The 17,245-nt window shown below is 40.7% G+C and overlaps 1 protein-coding gene across 2 annotated transcripts in view; it reads left to right on the forward strand.

The window, feature by feature from the left end:
* The window catches only part of ruvbl2 (RuvB-like AAA ATPase 2), a 7,963-nt gene extending 1,707 nt beyond the window's left edge, over positions 1–6,256 (forward strand). For both annotated transcript variants that reach the window (XM_019895198.1, XM_019895199.1), the window contains exons 2-14: positions 204–273; positions 385–440; positions 716–857; positions 941–1,070; positions 1,146–1,212; positions 2,024–2,130; positions 2,226–2,319; positions 2,459–2,677; positions 3,758–3,876; positions 4,442–4,561; positions 4,634–4,763; positions 5,274–5,388; positions 6,056–6,256. In XM_019895198.1, the coding sequence (XP_019750757.1) occupies positions 204–273; positions 385–440; positions 716–857; positions 941–1,070; positions 1,146–1,212; positions 2,024–2,130; positions 2,226–2,319; positions 2,459–2,677; positions 3,758–3,876; positions 4,442–4,561; positions 4,634–4,763; positions 5,274–5,388; positions 6,056–6,081 (1,395 nt within the window). In that variant the 3' untranslated portion in view covers positions 6,082–6,256. The remainder of the gene's footprint in view (positions 1–203; positions 274–384; positions 441–715; positions 858–940; positions 1,071–1,145; positions 1,213–2,023; positions 2,131–2,225; positions 2,320–2,458; positions 2,678–3,757; positions 3,877–4,441; positions 4,562–4,633; positions 4,764–5,273; positions 5,389–6,055) is intronic.
* The last annotated feature ends 10,989 nt before the right edge of the window (positions 6,257–17,245 follow it).

Genomic DNA, 17,245 nt, shown 5'->3' on the forward strand with positions numbered 1-17,245 from the left:
ATATATATAATTTTTATTTTTATTTTTTCCGGAATTTTCAGAAAAGTCCACTTTCATCTCTGTCATTCAAATGAGGCCAGATGTTTTAGTCCAAGAGAGTCTGAGCCAAAATTGGACATTTTGAGCTTCCTGTATAACCTTTATTTTATGCACTCCTATTTCTATTCACTCTCTATTTCCATTGGCCTTTTTACTGATTACAGATGGCGACTACTACTACTCCTACTACTAAAGTTCCAGAGGTTCGTGACATCACTCGGATTGAGAGAATTGGTAAGAATGTGCATTTCCAGAGATTCTTTGGTCCAAGCCGTTGTACCTAAACCGCAGTCCAACAGCCTTATATAACCATTTATGTTTGTTTTAATTTTATTTTGTCATTAGGTGCACATTCTCACATCCGTGGCCTTGGTTTGGATGATGCTTTGGAACCAAGACAGGTGCTATTTCTGTATTTAATACGTACACAAGACGCTCTGCATTATTGGACGCAGGCAATAATATTTCAAGTTTCAGTTCAGGCAGGAAATCCTGTTTACTCACAACATAGTGGGGGGGATTTGTTTTTTTTTTTTACTTGACAATGTGCACTGAATTGGGCTTCCTGACTCTTACCCAATGTCAGCTAATATAGGTACCAGCTTACCCACGACCTTCATGCAGGGTAGCAGTACAGAAAATGGATGGATAACTAAGTATTACTGTTCCCCTGCAGGTGTCTCAGGGGATGGTTGGCCAGCTGGCCTCCAGACGGGCAGCAGGGGTCATCCTCGAGATGATTAAAGATGGCCACATAGCTGGCAGGGCAGTGTTGATTGCAGGCCAGCCCGGCACTGGAAAGACTGCCATCGCCATGGGTGAGAGCTGAAGAGAAGAAGAATGAGAGTGTTGCTCTGCCATTGTACTTCTACACCCAAGCTAAAGAAAAATTCATGCACAGGTATTGCTCAGAGCCTTGGCCCTGACACCCCATTCACAGCACTGGCTGGAAGTGAGATCTTCTCTCTGGAGATGAGCAAGACGGAGGCACTCAGCCAAGCGTTTCGAAAAGCCATTGGAGTGCGGATCAAGTGAGTGGGCCAACGTGCACACCGTACTTGTTTGAAATCAAGTTGCCGTTATGCATAGGTGGCTTTCTTTTACAGGGAGGAGACGGAAATTATTGAAGGAGAAGTTGTCGAAATCCAGATTGATCGACCCGCCACCGGAACGGTGTGTTAAGTATACTTTTCTTGGACAAAAACCGTACTGAAGCTCATAAATAGAAAAACAATCAAATGAAAAATGTAAATTACATGAGTAAATGAGTATGTCTTCTTCTAGTGCCGCGTGATGATGATGTATTCTTAATACGCACGCCGTTTGTAACAATGAAATATTTAGACCGTTGTAAGAGGACCAAGGACCCTCTGCACATCAATGATTTTGTTACCGACAATGATAGTGTCACAGTACTGCAATCGTGAAAACACCAAAGGAAAATTCAAAATTCCCACACGAACATCAGCACAACAGTGCAAGTAGAGTAGCCGCAGCAGCAGACTTTCACCTCTCACGTGACACATTAGTATTGCTTATGTCAGATTTTTTTTCCTGTCAGTGCGACCCTTATACTATTCAGATATCTTTGAGAATATCCTATACAGCTAAATGTCACAATAATTTAAGAATGAAAAATTCGGTCCAAAATCACATTTTGTACCGTGTTTCGTAATTTCATGAATAATAATATTATTGCCTAATAAGCATACGAAAAATACAATAATTGTATCTTAAAAAAAAAAAATCTTACATTTCCTATGATTTAATTTCTGAAATCAGAATGTGTAGTCTTTATGAATGAAATATTAAGCAAAACATGGTCTCGTTGGTTAAATGCCTCACCGGATTTATTGTACCGGTCTATGATGCTTATTTTCTCTCTTTGTTATTTCAAGTGAACCATTACTTTTGGTACAATGATAGGAAAATGGCACCTTTATTATAAATACCCTAAACAAAACAAATATACTTGATCTATTAGGGTGCCAAGGTTGGCAAGTTGACTCTAAAGACTACTGAGATGGAGACAATATATGACCTGGGGAACAAGATGATTGACAGCCTCAGCAAAGAGAAGGTTCAAGCCGGGTAGGTTTATTTTCTGCTCTGTTTCACTGTTGTGTCAAAGTATCCCATCACTCAGGTCTTTTGGACTCCCTCCCCCTTTCCTTTTTTCCTCCCAGTGATGTTATCACCATCGACAAAGCCACTGGCAAAATCAGCAAGTTGGGCCGCTCGTTCACCAGAGCCAGAGATTATGATGCCATGGGAGCTCAGGTACCAGCGCAATATTTGAAATCTACCCAAAATAAAAGCAGAATGACCCAACTATGTCAGGGATAGTTTGATTGTTTACCGGAGCACAGCTATTCACGTTCACCAATTTCAACTGCAAACGTAATGGCTTTCTTTGCAGACTCAGTTTGTGCAGTGTCCAGAGGGCGAGCTGCAGAAGAGGAAGGAGGTGGTGCACACGGTGTCCCTGCATGAGATCGACGTCATCAACAGCCGCACGCAGGGCTTCCTTGCCCTCTTCTCCGGAGATACTGGCGAAATCAAGTCGGAAGTCCGCGAGCAGATCAATGCTAAAGTTTGCGAATGGCGAGAAGAGGGCAAAGCGGAGATCATCCCAGGGGTACGCGGAACTCTTTATTGTGTATTACTGGCCCTTTTATACATTAGCATCCGAAACTCTTAGTAGCTTTATTGACCTAGTTCGGACAGATGCTCATTATACAGCAACATTTTCCACAGAACATCAACGCCAATGGTATTTGGTCACTTGAAAGAATTAGAGCAGTGCTTCTCAAAAATTTTGTACCATGTACCACCTTGAAAAAAATGCTTGTCTTTCCAAGTGCCACCATCATCACCAACATTTAAAATATAGAAGCATAGTAAGCCAAAGTGTTATCAAACACAAGGTTTTACTCCTAACATGTACGCTACCAGTCACAAGTTTGGAGACCCTTCTCCTTTCAATAGCTTGAAAATGTTTCAAAACTTTTGACTGGTAGTTTACATTAGATATAAGAAAATGGAAAGCTCCTTCAATGATTCAATTAAAGTTCATAGTGATAAATGTGGTATCAAAATTGCAGTGATATAAAAGTTTAAAAACCAACCTGAAAGAAGAAATGAAAATGGCTTGGACTCAAAATTTAAATACCATATACCGTATTTTCCGCACTGTAAAGCTCTTGGGAGTATAAGGCGCACCTTCAATCAATGGCCTATTTTAAAACTGTTTTGATATATAAGGTGCACCGCATTATAAGGCACATTGAATAGAAGCTACAATAGTGGCTGCGGTTGCGTTATGCATCCACTAGATGGGGCTACTTTAAAGGGAATACAATACAACACAGCTTTATAGCTATAGTGCTTTCACAACCGCTGCAGGTGTAATAAAGCACTTTACAGAACATTTAAAATAACTACGTCAAAAAAAAAATTGTATTTTATAAATTCACGCCAAACAAAGAACTCGATGTCCTTGTGCATTGTGCTGATACATTTGTTTTTCTCAAGCCATAATACCAACGATGCCGAAAATCATTTTTCTGTATCAGCGCAATGCATCGTGGGATATATTTTATTATTTTTTCCTTTTAAGATAAGTTTGTGCTCTACTGAGTTGGATTCTAGTTATGTATCTGGTCATTATATTAACTGACTGCACCCCCTTTTTTTTATTTTTTATTTTTTTTCCCAGGTGTTGTTTATCGACGAAGTGCACATGCTAGACATGGAATGTTTCTCCTTCCTGAACCGTGCCTTGGAGAGTGACCTATCCCCTGTTCTCATTATGGCCACCAATAGAGGCATCACTCGGTATTCTTGTTGTGTGTTACCTTTTTTCCTCATTGTCTTAAGTGTCCAAAAAAATGGAAGCGTGGAGGTGCCAACGTGGAGTACAAATATTTGACCTGGAAAATACACTTGAATGTACTCGCAAGTACGTTCAAACGTACTCGCAAATACGTGCGAACATACTCGCAAATACATTTGAACGTCCTCGTAAATACATTTGAACGTACTTGTTACACTGGCTCATTTGAATGACGTAGTGTGATTCAGGTAAATGCTTACAACAAATTGGCTCTGTGCTGCCATCTGCTGGAAGAAAGTGGTAGCTCACCGTTGCTTTTTGAAAAAAATCGATTCGGAACTTTGACATCAATTTATTGAATCTTGGCATATAAAATGCAGATACTTGAGTGAATTGATTCTCTTTTTTTGCACACCCCTAGTACATAACCAAATACTTTGTTGTTTTAACATTTTATTTCAGTCCTATGGTCTGAGTGGTTTGGCTTTGTTCGTGTGTTTCCTCGTACATTTAACCCCTCAGGGGACAAAGTAAGCTGTTGATGCTTATCTCCTCTTTTCATCCCAGCATCCGTGGCACAAACTACCAGAGCCCTCACGGCATCCCCCTGGATCTGTTGGACCGCCTGCTCATCATTGCCACCTCCCCTTACACCGAAAAGGAGACAAAGCAAATCCTCAAGATCCGGTGAGGATCTTGGCTCGTCATTCACCAGCAACTTCGCGTCACTTACCACGTCTACGTGTTGTCGTTTCTTAGCTGTGAGGAGGAGGATGTGGAGCTGAGCGAGGAGGCTCACACGGTCCTGACTCGCATCGGCATGGAGACGTCACTGCGATACGCCATGCAGCTCATCAGCACGGCCGGATTGGTGTGCCGCAAGCGCAAGGTGAGTCTGCCTCATGCGCTGAATTTGACCTTCTCGAAGCTTTTGAACATGGCGTTGATTCATATTTCAGTACGTTCTGTGCAACTTTTGAACTCAACGGCACAAGTCATTGTCGGTGTTTGATTCATGAATTGACCAATACGTTGGCTGATTCAGTGAGAATTGTATGAAAACAATCCTCAGCGCCGTTGCTGTTTACATGTTGACGTCATTAGATCAAAATGATGCCTAACAATTGGTCAGCATGCTTCCAACAGTCTCTTTTCAGAGGCAAGTGGCCACTGAACTGAGTGGGCATGGTTTTATCTCGCAGCAGAGATATGCAGAGACTGGAGGAGTCACAGAAAGACGTAGAACCGCTCCATTCCAAAGTTTAGACAATGTCAATTAAAGTATAAAGGTTATCGTGCATTTTGAAAGTTCACCCGAAATCCAATATCCCAAACTTTTTGTGAGTAATGTAGGCATTGGATTCATTGTGTGAGCGTGTCTTTTTTTTGTCATCCTTAGGGCACAGAGGTCCAAGTGGAGGATATAAAGAAGGTTTACTCTCTCTTCCTGGATGAGGCCAGATCTTCTCAGTACATGAAGGAGTACCAGGAGTCCTTCCTCTTCAACGAAACACGTGAGCAACGCCAGCAGCATGCAATATTGTCTTACATGAGAAAAAAAGTGAAATTGAAGCAAATAATGTGGAACGACAGACACATTTAGACTTCTAATGAGATTTTATTTCCTAATATACCCACAGATTTTGTTCGTGAATATCCTTTTGTTTTGTCTTTTGCAACTAGTAGTGTTACTTGTTTTATCCTTCATGATGGTATAATTTCATTTTCTTTAATGAGATAAAGTAATTGACTATTTGCGAATCTTGGAAGTACTTCACTGCTTTCAATTTCACCGTTCAAATAACCCTTTAAAGGAACTATTTATAGACCAAAATGGTGTTGGATCATGTGTCTTTCAAAAAGAATAAAGCAAATTAAAACGTGAATTGAAATATAATTTCAGTAAAAATGTCAGATTTTCATGAATATTCTGATAACATTTGGTGGGAAAATTTAAATGTTACTAAATTGTCCATAGGTGTGAATGTGAGTGGAAATGGTTGTTTGTCTGTACGTGCCGTGTGATCACAGCTTGGCAAAAGTCAATTGGGATAGGCGAGACTGAATAAGTTGTTTAGAAAATGGATGGATGGATCATGTTTGATTCGGACACCTTGAAAGGAGACGTTTTCTGAATTGTGCCAGATGTTAACAATGTACATCTGCTCTGTCCCCTCCCAGAAACAGCTCAAATGGAAACGTCGTAATGAAGAAGACGCATTTCTTTCGGTGTCCATTTTTAATGTTGTCCATCTTCAACGCAGTTTGTCTGTTTCCAAACTTTTCTCTCAATTTGAATTAAACAACAGGTGACTGGCATGCAATAGTATGGGCTTGTTTGCAGTCGATTGTCTGTTTCCATTCTTTTCTTATTTTTTTTTTTAAATAATTTCCATTATTTGTACTCAAATATCAGATGAAATATGAATATAAAAATCAAAATAAATTTTTTTATCCCCTTGAGCGAGTCAACGTTGTACTGCAGTCGGTTCAACATGGAAACATCACCCCAATTACTTGCGCGATTTCTCTCCATTTATGTTCCAAGTTCACCTTTTTACTTTTCATTGTTTGAGCATTTTTGTCTTCATGTTCATCTCCGAGGCCTTTCCCATGTCTTCTTGGTGAAATTGTCATTCCATGGGTTTTTTTTGTTTTTGTGAAAAAGATTAAACTGGTTTTACCAACTCTGTGTTCTCTTGTCTCACAGCCAAACCCAAACCAGCTACTTTTAGTTCGGAATGATACACTATCTCTCTCTCTCTCTGTTTGTGCAACATCCATATAGTATTTAGTAAGTTCAATTTCCACCTATTTGTTAATATTTGTGCAACAAAAATGGATAGAACATCCACAAAATAAAAACTTGACCCTTTAACTCTCCAGAATCACTGCAAATGCGCCTTTGTCGCATTTGTCACGATCAAGATGCTAAGTTTTAACATTTTTTTTGAAAAATACTACGAGGCTATACATAAGCCCATAAAGCAATCACATGACAAACTCATACTATAAACAAAGAACCCAGTCAGTACTGCAATTACATAAATTGGACCGCAAAGCCATCACAGTCGTACTGCAATACTCGGAACGAAATTTGTAATTACAATCTGCAGCCACACGGTGGCGATCGTACACTGCTAAAACAAAGGTGAATGCCTGCAACAGTACCCAATATACAGTATATAAAAATCGTATTAAATAAAAACGCACAAAAATAATCAGCAAATAAACCAATTGTATTTTTTTCGGGATCAGGGCATATTTCTGCACACAATCCCATGTGTATGTTTTCGTGTGACTGACACGAATTGTCATTGTCAGCACCGGCGTGCACTTGCTAATTCACGCAGCAGGTGAGAAATTCCCTCACACGTTCTTGGCTCTGAACTCACATGACTCACGATAGTGATAATCCCATCAGACCATGGTGTTGGTTCATCATGGGCTACTGTATTTGCGTTTAAAGTCAAGTCAGGACATTTCATTACTATTTTAATAGATGTGTTTAAAGATCAGTGACCGAAGATGGAAACGTTTTTCTTGAGACTTATGGAACCCATTCACACTGTACAACTGTCATTAAAATGTGGTGAACAGCAATTTTATTATTAAGTACAATTCAGAATGTGTCGTCTGGGGTTTGAATCTCGAATCCCCTTATCTTCAGGTATTTCCAGAGCTATGGCGTCATTGAATCCAAACAAGTAAGTGGCAACTGTGCCATGCGTTGTAAGAGTTGAGGGGTTCGTAGTTTTTGATGGATGTCTCAATGTTAACAACGGGCAAAAGGCTGCACCGCAGTACGAACAAGAACACACCCCCTTCGGCAATTAAAACACTTCCTGCTCTCCTTTTCTTCAGCCAATCAGACGCTCTGGCGTCATAGAAGACAAACAATTTAGTGGCAACTGTGGCATGCATTGTCTACCTTTCATTTTCAGTTGCTCTTCACATGCTTAGCACTTCAACAATTTGGGTACACGTATAGTTCGGCCCAAGCTGAAACCAGCTTGCATGCCAACAACTTCAACCCCAAGCAGCAGCAGGAAGAACCCCGGTTGTTGTGGCGCGTCCGAGAAGTGACGCAGGCAAGAGTCGAAAAGTTATTTGCATGCACCTACAACACCTATGAATGGTGATTATGAATTAAGCCACTGAAAAAGAAAAAGAAAACAAAAAACGTCCATAGTACTACAGTAGAAAACCTATTTTTTAATCAAACTGTGGCTGACAACTAGCAGGATGTGACGTTATGTATTACAGAAAATATTACGAATGAGAATATGGATTTTTACGGGCGCTGACAAATCCTTGGAATCTGACTTTTAACATATGAAGTGAACTCTATTGCCGATTTTTATATGTTGCGTTTGTTTAAAAGCAATCACACTTGGGTCTGATACTTCACTTCTGTTGGCAGCTTTTCAGTTTGTGAACACTGGCATATGGTTGCCAAGCTGTACCAATACAATATACACAGTAATGTTTATACATATTTATTTACAGTATCACTCAAATATATTCTAAACTTTATACGTACCTGTGGCAAGAATGCAAAGCATAGGAGAGTCTGTCACCAAAATGCACCTGTGGAATCGATGGATGGTGCAAAGGATCATTATCAACGGCCGCTCAAAACATCTCATTATTCTCTCCCATCTCCTCTTTTTTGTGGGCCTCTTTTTCTTGACAACTGCACCATGTTTTTGTGGTTCAATGAAAAAAATAAGTACAGTATATATGGAGCCTCAAAACCCAATGCAGGCCATTTTTCCAATGCACTTAGTGAATAGATGTGCAGTGCACAATCGCTTGCCACAAAAATTTCCCGAGGGTAATGGTTCGAAATGATCCACTTTAGTCGGCTTTGCCAGCGTCAATCTTTACGTGACAGTTTTATCTTTGTGGTACGCTCTGTTGTCATGTTGAGTACTCCAAAAACTATAAGAGCATTAAGACTTGTGCTGACCTTTTTCCGGGTCTTTAATGTAAAAAATATAATAATATTGGAAAAAAATCTGTGTGTGTAAATTACTTAAGTGAGGAGTGACATTTCTGGAAATCTATTAGTGTAATGTGTGTGTTCACCAACCAAGGGCTGGATCTCTTTCATTACCAATTATAAAATGGACCAGACCTGTCTGAGTGTTGGCAGACTGTCTCCTCCACACAAGTTAATATTTAATGCTTAGTGCTTGGAGGGAGACATTTGTGCTGCTTACGTCCCATAAATCTCACTTCCACAAGGCCGCTATTGGCTGCAGCCTTCAGCAATCGGCCAGTTCAGGGATCGACTGCTCGGTCTAATGAAGGGATACTTTTCTTTTGTGTGTGTGTGTGTGTGTGTGTGTGTGTGTGTGTGTGTGTGTGTGTTTATAGTAAGATAAACAGTGAATGCCTGTGTGTGGTGCTTGTTACTGCATTCACAGCACTGAGCGGTATCACCTCCCCGGTCGGCTCGCTAAACCGTCGGTGCTAACAATCGCAAATGATCAAACCTGTTCGATCGTTACTGTCGTACATGCACATCACGTTGCCATTTTTTTTCCGTTATGTGTGGGTAAATATTAACCAGGTTGGACATTTACGATTGTAGGCCGCAGGATAATGTAATATCTTTCACGATCAGGCCTTTCCTCACTTTGACATTTGTGGGTAAATATTAACCAGGTTGGACATTACGATTGTAGGCCGCAGGATAATCTAATATCTTTCACGATCAGGCCTTTCCTCACTTTGAACAGAAGGTAGGCGGATGGGCGGGGTGGGCTTGGGGGCAATGCTGAAGTTTGTCCCGATTACCGTATTGGCCCGAATATAAGACGGCCCTGATTATAAGACGACCCCCTCTTTTTCAAGACTCAAGTTTGAAAAAAGACTTTTTGAACACCAAATTAATTTTTATACAGAAAATAATTACAGTACATCTGAAACAAATGATTACACAGTAATCCCTCGTTTATCGCGGTTAATGGGGACCAAAACCACCCGCGATAAATGAAAATCCGCGAAGTAGCGACCCTGCCCCTCCATATAGGTACATGTACATAATATTTATAAGGCCAAATTTAATGGTATACATGCATGTTCAAGTAAATTTTGAAGTAATTAACATGACTTAATGCTGTATACTAATAAATTTAAACAGGTATAAGTAAGTTTAGTTTATGAATAACAAAATACAGTAAACATATACATGTAGTACAGTACTGTATATGTTGCTCTATGTGACTCGCTGTTGTTTTGCTGACTTTCGCTGCTTCTCATGGACCTTTTGCGCACTTTTTGCGGACTTAAAAAAAAAAAAAAATTACGAATATGTTTGAAAAAATCCGCGATTCAGTGAAGCCGTGATAAACAAACCGCGAAATAGCAAGGGATCACTGTAACAATATATTTGAGAGAAAAAGCATGTTATTTTGCCTCATTCAAATCTAAAGTGCAATCACATTCGTAAATGACAGTGGACAGCTTATCATCTTATCAGGTTACAAGTTATCATTATTGGTACATGAAAAGGTTAATTTCATTGATCAATATAGTTTACCGACATCCTGCGCATATTGCTTTCTAAACCATCACTGTCATCTTTTAAAATGGGAGCATGGTTCCCCGGTTTGTTACTCTTGCTCTTTGTGTCAGTGTCCGCAGGCTACAAGGCATGCGCAGCATGCTAACATGCGATGGCATTTTGCCTACTGAACAGATTCGGGAGACCTTTTCTGCACCACAGGCTGGCCTAAGCGACATTCCTGTCATGTTCTGCTCTGCCTTGTTTTTTTGTTTTGTTTTTTTTTGTTTTTTGTTTTTTTGTTTTTGTTTCAGCACCAGCTGGAGAGTTGGGCGTGGCCATTCAGCGGTGCACCTGTCTCTTGTCAGGCAATCAAGCTCCAGCATATTTAAGGACTCTGACTTCTTTGTCTGCTTGTCAGGTTATTGCTCTTGATTGCTGTTATTGTCCAAGTGCTGTTTTTGTAGACTTCTTGCTGATAGTTGCTTTTCTTGTGATAGCTTTTGGTGTTGTCAGTATTTATTTTGTCTGAGTATTGTTGACCATTGTTTTTCTTGTTCGTGAGATTGGCCTCTTTTCATTTCGTTTAACAGACACTGCATGTTCTCCTTTAGCTGAATATTTATTCTTGTGATTGTAGTTTGTAGTGTGAGACTGCGCTGCATCATCATGAAAACTGTTCCCAATTCTCACACGGGAGGTGCAACAATCACAAGTCACCATGAAGTATCAATCACAACTCCGTGTTACTGATGTCATGAGATTGTGGTGACCTACCAGATGAAGTGTCCAGGTTGTGTATGATGCTAGTGCCGTATTTTCCGCACTATAAGGCGCACCTAAAAGCATTCAATTTTCTCAAAAGCCGACAGTGTGTCCTATAATCCGATGTGCCTTATATACGGTGTCACAGTCTCTTTATGTTCCCCATTGAGTTGTTTCCCTGTTAATGTTCCTATGCCATCTAGTGATGATTTTTAAGCAGGAACCCATTGTAACGTAAAAGGTGTCTAATTGACACGTGCATTCGCCAACACACACTCAAACAGACAACTACTTTGTAAGCCCTGTGCAGCCATTATGAAATGAAAATAATACCAAAAGCATAGTTAACTACTGACTAGACGAGTGAAGAAGGAGACAAGCAAGACTTCTAAAGATATTTGGCCCCTCGTGGATGTGAGCCCACAAGCTTTGTGTGCCTTTTTGTTGAATCAGTTGTCTTCATAATTGTTGTCTTTCATTTATTGTTTTGTAATGCCACTTGTATTTATATGTTTCGTGTCCGTGCGTGTGACCAGTTCTCATGGCTTTGTTACAGCTGCAGCGTTTATGATGGCTGCATTGTATTTTATTGTGTTGGATGAGCCCTATAATGGTTTAAAAATAGGCCGTTCATTGAAGGTGCGCCTTATGATCCGAAGCGCTTTCTAGTGCGGAAAATACGGTAATTTAAATGCAGCCATCGTGAAAAGAATGACTTCCATCTGGACAGTGTGTTTCTTGTGGAGTTGAGACATGATGATGACTGACGGCATAAAAAGGCATTCTTGTAACAAGGCGTAGAATAGTGCTGACGATTTTAAGAGAGCACGACTGACTGCACTGCTAAATTAGACCTGATGACTTTCAACAGCATCACAGCATTGGGTGGGGAAACTCATTTTCCTCTCGAATGAGGCTTTAAAATGAATGAAATATTAAAATGGATTTCAGCATTTCACCTTGAAGCAAACGTGACCCTTTCAATTCGTGAAAAAAAAAAAAGATTCCACAAAATCATCCAGTCAAATAATGACTACTTTTCACAAATATTTCCTGACACATTTAGCCTACGGTCATTTCCAGCCAGAATTCACATGAACTTAGATTTTTGGCAAGTGTCTGAATAATTTGGCCTCAACTGTAAATTGAATTCTATCCAGCAGATGTAGTGTGGTTAGCGTGGGATTAAAACTAGTGATTATATTTTCTGTGAATCTGCAGCTAGAGCCTGGGAACTGCTTTACACCCAGTTCACATTTGTATTTTTGTTTTGTTGGTGTTATTTTAAACCTTTCCGTAATTTAAAATGACATTTGATTCTCCTTCGGACTCACATAGCAATCGGAAATGAAGACTTCCTAAAACACACACGGTTAACTTTCCAGAGTCAAAATTACTTCACACATTAGATCCGGCATGAATGGAAGTATTGTATACTTTTGCTTGTTATCAACCCACTTGATCATATAGTTCCCATACTCCTATCATGCCTTTATTATCATATCCCTACTGCCATATTTTCATGATCTACGCCGTGTTCCTTAAATGTGATTGAGAGTAAAACAGTGACTGGAATGTGGAGCTCATGAATGGTGAGACATGTGAGCTCAAGTACAAAAAAATAAAAAATAAAATTTCATTTCTTCCATATGTGAAAAGACTGAGAATAACATTCCTCTGAGGTGGCGCTGTGAATTTTGCGGCTTCGATAAGACAAACGACAAGGAACATATGATGAGATGATGTTTTTTTTTAGTCAAACCTGAGCTGGTTTCAGTATTTGACAAAAAAAATCATTTCATGCCTCGATCACTGTTTTAGAAAAGAAGTGTGGAGGTTGGTACTGAAATCATTTAAAGCACAGGTGTCAAACTCAAGACCGGGGGGCCAGATGTGGCCCGCCACATTGTTTTAAGTGGCCCGCGAAAAGAAATCAAAAATGACAACTTCCATGATACTTGCTAAAATGTGTACCAAAATTTCTGATTTTCATATGTAATAAATCAGTCACATATTGTACGCATTTTCTTGTTACCAAACCCCCTCATTACAGTTACTTCAACAATAGTTGAATAAAACGTTATTCTCGACTTCTTTATATCGTTTCAGTCATCACGGCCCTCCAAGGGAAACGGTATTTATAATGTGGCCCGCGACAAAAATGATTTTGACAGCCCTGATTTAACCCGTTTGGAGTTGCATTTTTTTTTTTTCGGACAAGTTTTTAATGAAAGCTTAATCACGGATAATAATGTCAAGCTGAATTTAAAAAACAAAAGTACCCTTCTAGTTGTTTGTGCGCGTATCCGGTGCGACTTGTTCATCTGCTTCCATTCATGCAGAGCCGTTACCATTCATGACCTCAGTCGGCACACACAAGTCATTCACAAAGCTTCTTCGCAGCCTCCGTCTCACGTGTGAGATACACCAAGGCAAACGCTGCCACGCATGCGGCCACGGGCACGTGTTATAAATAGCCTCTGGATGTTTTTTTTTTTTTTTTCTGAATCACTAAACGCTGAGGAGGAAACATTAGTTCTAAATATGGAAACACGAGAGCTAAAGATGGCAACCAAAAGCCAGCCGACATCATTCGCTGTTTGCCAAGTCAAGCGAAAAGCCGCTCATGTTTAATTCAGAAAACTTTGGCGATTCGTAGACTGCGACGTTGAGCCCACTGCGGCGAATAACAAGCCAAGTTACAGCGGCAGCAGTATTCCCTTGTCAATTGACATCACATCATCCTTGTTGGTATGCATGCGAATCAAATGAGTCCCTCACTGGCACAGTATGAAATGAAGGCCCCAGCTGTTGGGCATGATGAGACATCAGTGTGATCTTCCCAACAAGTTTGAGGGCGGGTGAGGGGGAAAAGTCTTCCGCTACTCCCATCGCGGGCTTAAACTATCACTTGCCATTCTTGTCTTGCTCAATCGTTGCCTTTTGTGCCCTCAATGACATTGCTCAACCCACCATGAAGCGCAGCTCTTATTCCGCATGAGGTGACAGCAACGAGGAGGACGACATATCTCGTCTCCTCCGGAACATGTGTCAGCTCCTTTAAGCGCGACGTAACGTATGCGGAGCCTTGCATCAACGCACACGCTGACAACTGAAGGTTACTTGGTTCCTCAGGCCCGATGGTTCACACATTGAGTTTGAATTAAGCTCAAAGAAGTGACGATCGTACAATACAAGAATATGCGGATGCTTGGGAGTCAAGCAACTCAAGAATAAAATGTGTTGTTTGCGGAACTGGTGAACAAATAATTTTCACAGCACATACTGTTGAGTTCCTAAATATTGGAGATTTTCGGGAACATGGTCAAATCCAAGGAGAGCAGAAACATAAAAGTCATTTGTGGGAGTGTTGGGTCCCTATCACCCACGAATGGTGAAGGTTTATCCATACTTCCATCCATTTTCTGATCCGCTTTATCCTCACAAGGGTCGTGGGGGTGCTGGGGCCTATCCCAGCACGTCTTCGGGTAATAGGCGGAGGACACCCTGAACTGGTTGCCAGTCAATCGCAGGGCAAACATTGAGGAACAGCCATCCACGCACACACTCACACCTAGGGACAATTTAGAGTGTTCAATCAGCCTGCCATGCATGTTTTTGGAATCTGGGAGGAAACTGGAGTACCCGGAGAAAAACCACGCAGGCCCGGGGAGAACATGTAAACTCCACACAGGGAGACCGGAGCCGGAAGACCTGGCCGCCTTCGTGAAGGATTAACAAAGTGAAATTTCTCATTCCAAATTTTGATGTCCCAGAGAGACAAATATCAAACAAGCGCATATTTTTGTAAAATGACAACCAAAAACTTGAACTTGATGAGTACAATAATCCCTCGTTTATCGCGGGGTTACGTTCCAAAAAGAACCAGTGATAAGTGAAATCCGTGAAGTAGTGAACTTTATTTTTTTACAGTTATTATACAATACTTAACTATATATACAAAGAAATCAAAGACCAAAACCTGTTTTCAGGCCAAATTACGACAAAAACAAACGTTTTCAACAAATAACTACAATAGTTTTTGGAAATAATGAACTGTTGACACGCGGCGCCGCCAACGCGTTCTGATTTAAAGGGTTTAAAGCATTAAAAAAAACTGCACGAAAAAAATCCGTGAAACAGCGAAGCCGCGGAAAGTGAACCGCGTGAGAGCGAGGAATCACTGTCTTGAAAATCATGTCATGAGTATTCACGCTGCTTGAGTTCAGTTGATTTCAGGCCAGAGAAGTGGATGGGTGAGACATTTACAGTACGAGCATGATCGTGCAGAGCAGATGATCTTAAATTATCTGACACGTTATCACATCTATTTTTTTTTTGAAGCTCAAAGCACCAGGACTGACAAAATATTTGCTAATTCATTCATCCACTAACCCCGATGAAGCTCACAGTTTGAAAGGATTTGCATGTCATATTTTTGAGGATTAAGAACTCTTTGAAGCCAAGATAATATTATGATGCTGATTAATTTAAAAGTTCCGATTGAGAGACTGAAAGAATCTCAATGGTGCTCAAACGAAAAGCTGACGTGGGTCCTCATGAGTTCCTTAACTGTCCAACAACAGGCTCTTGAGAGTCGATGGTAATGACATTTTTTTTTTACAAGGGCTGGTCCAAACAACACCGCCTTTGAACCCTAAACAAGTCGAAGCTTCACATGGCTCGGCAGGGACGTGACCGCCTCACTTTGCCCCCGCGCGTTTCACTAAACTGTCCTCTGTGAGTTCAAGCGCTGATGTGTATATGGAAATTCCACCGCTCCCGAGAATGGCTCCGCTTTTCCTGTCTACGCCCCAGTGTTTCCTGCCCGCATTTGAGATCCGAGCGCTTGACTTTGGGGTACATATTTGCCTGCCTGTGGGAAAGGGTGTGGGTTGGTGTGGGTCATCCACCAACCAAACATTGATTCTCCACTTTGAGCTTCCTGTGGCTGCTATATAATCTTGCCCCTCCACCCCCCCTCTTTTTCAAGCTGACACATTTCAACTGCAGCGCCGTCTTAATGAAAGACTCCAAAAAGCATAATCCCCGTCTTCTTTTGTCACTAACGCAGCATATACTTCACTTTGAGTTTGCACAGGCCTGTCATAGACATATCCATTAGCGCCATTTGCATTCATGTTAATTCACTCTGTCCTCTGTAATGAACATCAACCCAAAGAACGCCTTGGGGTGCACTTGTTCACGTCCCGCAAAGGTAAATATTAAGTTTCTTCTTTTTTTTTTTTTTTTTTGTCTGTGTGGCGAGTCTAAGATGTGTCAGTGCATCTGGACACCCCTCAAGAGACTCTCAAGATTATTTTACAAGCCAGGCCTCACGGAGCCCTGCCTCACTGCACCTGAACAATATACTAGTTCATTCCTGAACTCAGTCAAGCACTGTGGAGCTGTGATTTAAGTCAAGGCTTTGTGAGTCGACAAAGATGTAGACAGGAGAGAGAAAAAAAAAAAGAATGTTTATAGCCACAGTTAAAAAAAAAAAAACAATAGAGTGTGCTTTCATGATCAGACATTCACTTCGATGGAGTCGAACAAGTCAAAAGGAAATTCTGATTACTTTTATGAACGGGGTTAATGGGGGGAATAATAATTCTATGATACGAGGGTATCACATTGCATCGCATAACGTAAAATTTACTTAAGAGTTACATTTGTAATACACTGCACCATACTGGGAGGTGTTTGTTGGTGTTACCGATGTTGTTTTGGCTACTTTGTTTAGCGGCAAATCATAAGAAACAACTCTCAGTATGACCATGGTTCCTTCCTTTCTTCCTTCCTTCTTAACATTCAAATGATCGATCAAGTCACTCTGGTTGAAGGTCATGTACAATCCATAACGAAACCACCTCATGCGTGCAATGATGATCTTCCTCCCTTGTATGATACCAGATGTCTTGTCCCTATTTGCTACCTGGTCGAACTTTGAGATGTGTGCATGCATGTGTTAAAATTCAAAATATACTGTGTCGTATACGTATTTACAGTCATTGTTATACCACGAGAAACAACAGCCGTAACCTTACGACCTGACACCGTGTCAGTGACAATCAAAATGAACTATTTTTATC

Source organism: Hippocampus comes, unplaced genomic scaffold, assembly GCF_001891065.2.
Source record: "Hippocampus comes isolate QL1 unplaced genomic scaffold, H_comes_QL1_v1.1 scaffold177, whole genome shotgun sequence".
Taxonomy (NCBI): Eukaryota; Metazoa; Chordata; class Actinopteri; order Syngnathiformes; family Syngnathidae; genus Hippocampus; species Hippocampus comes.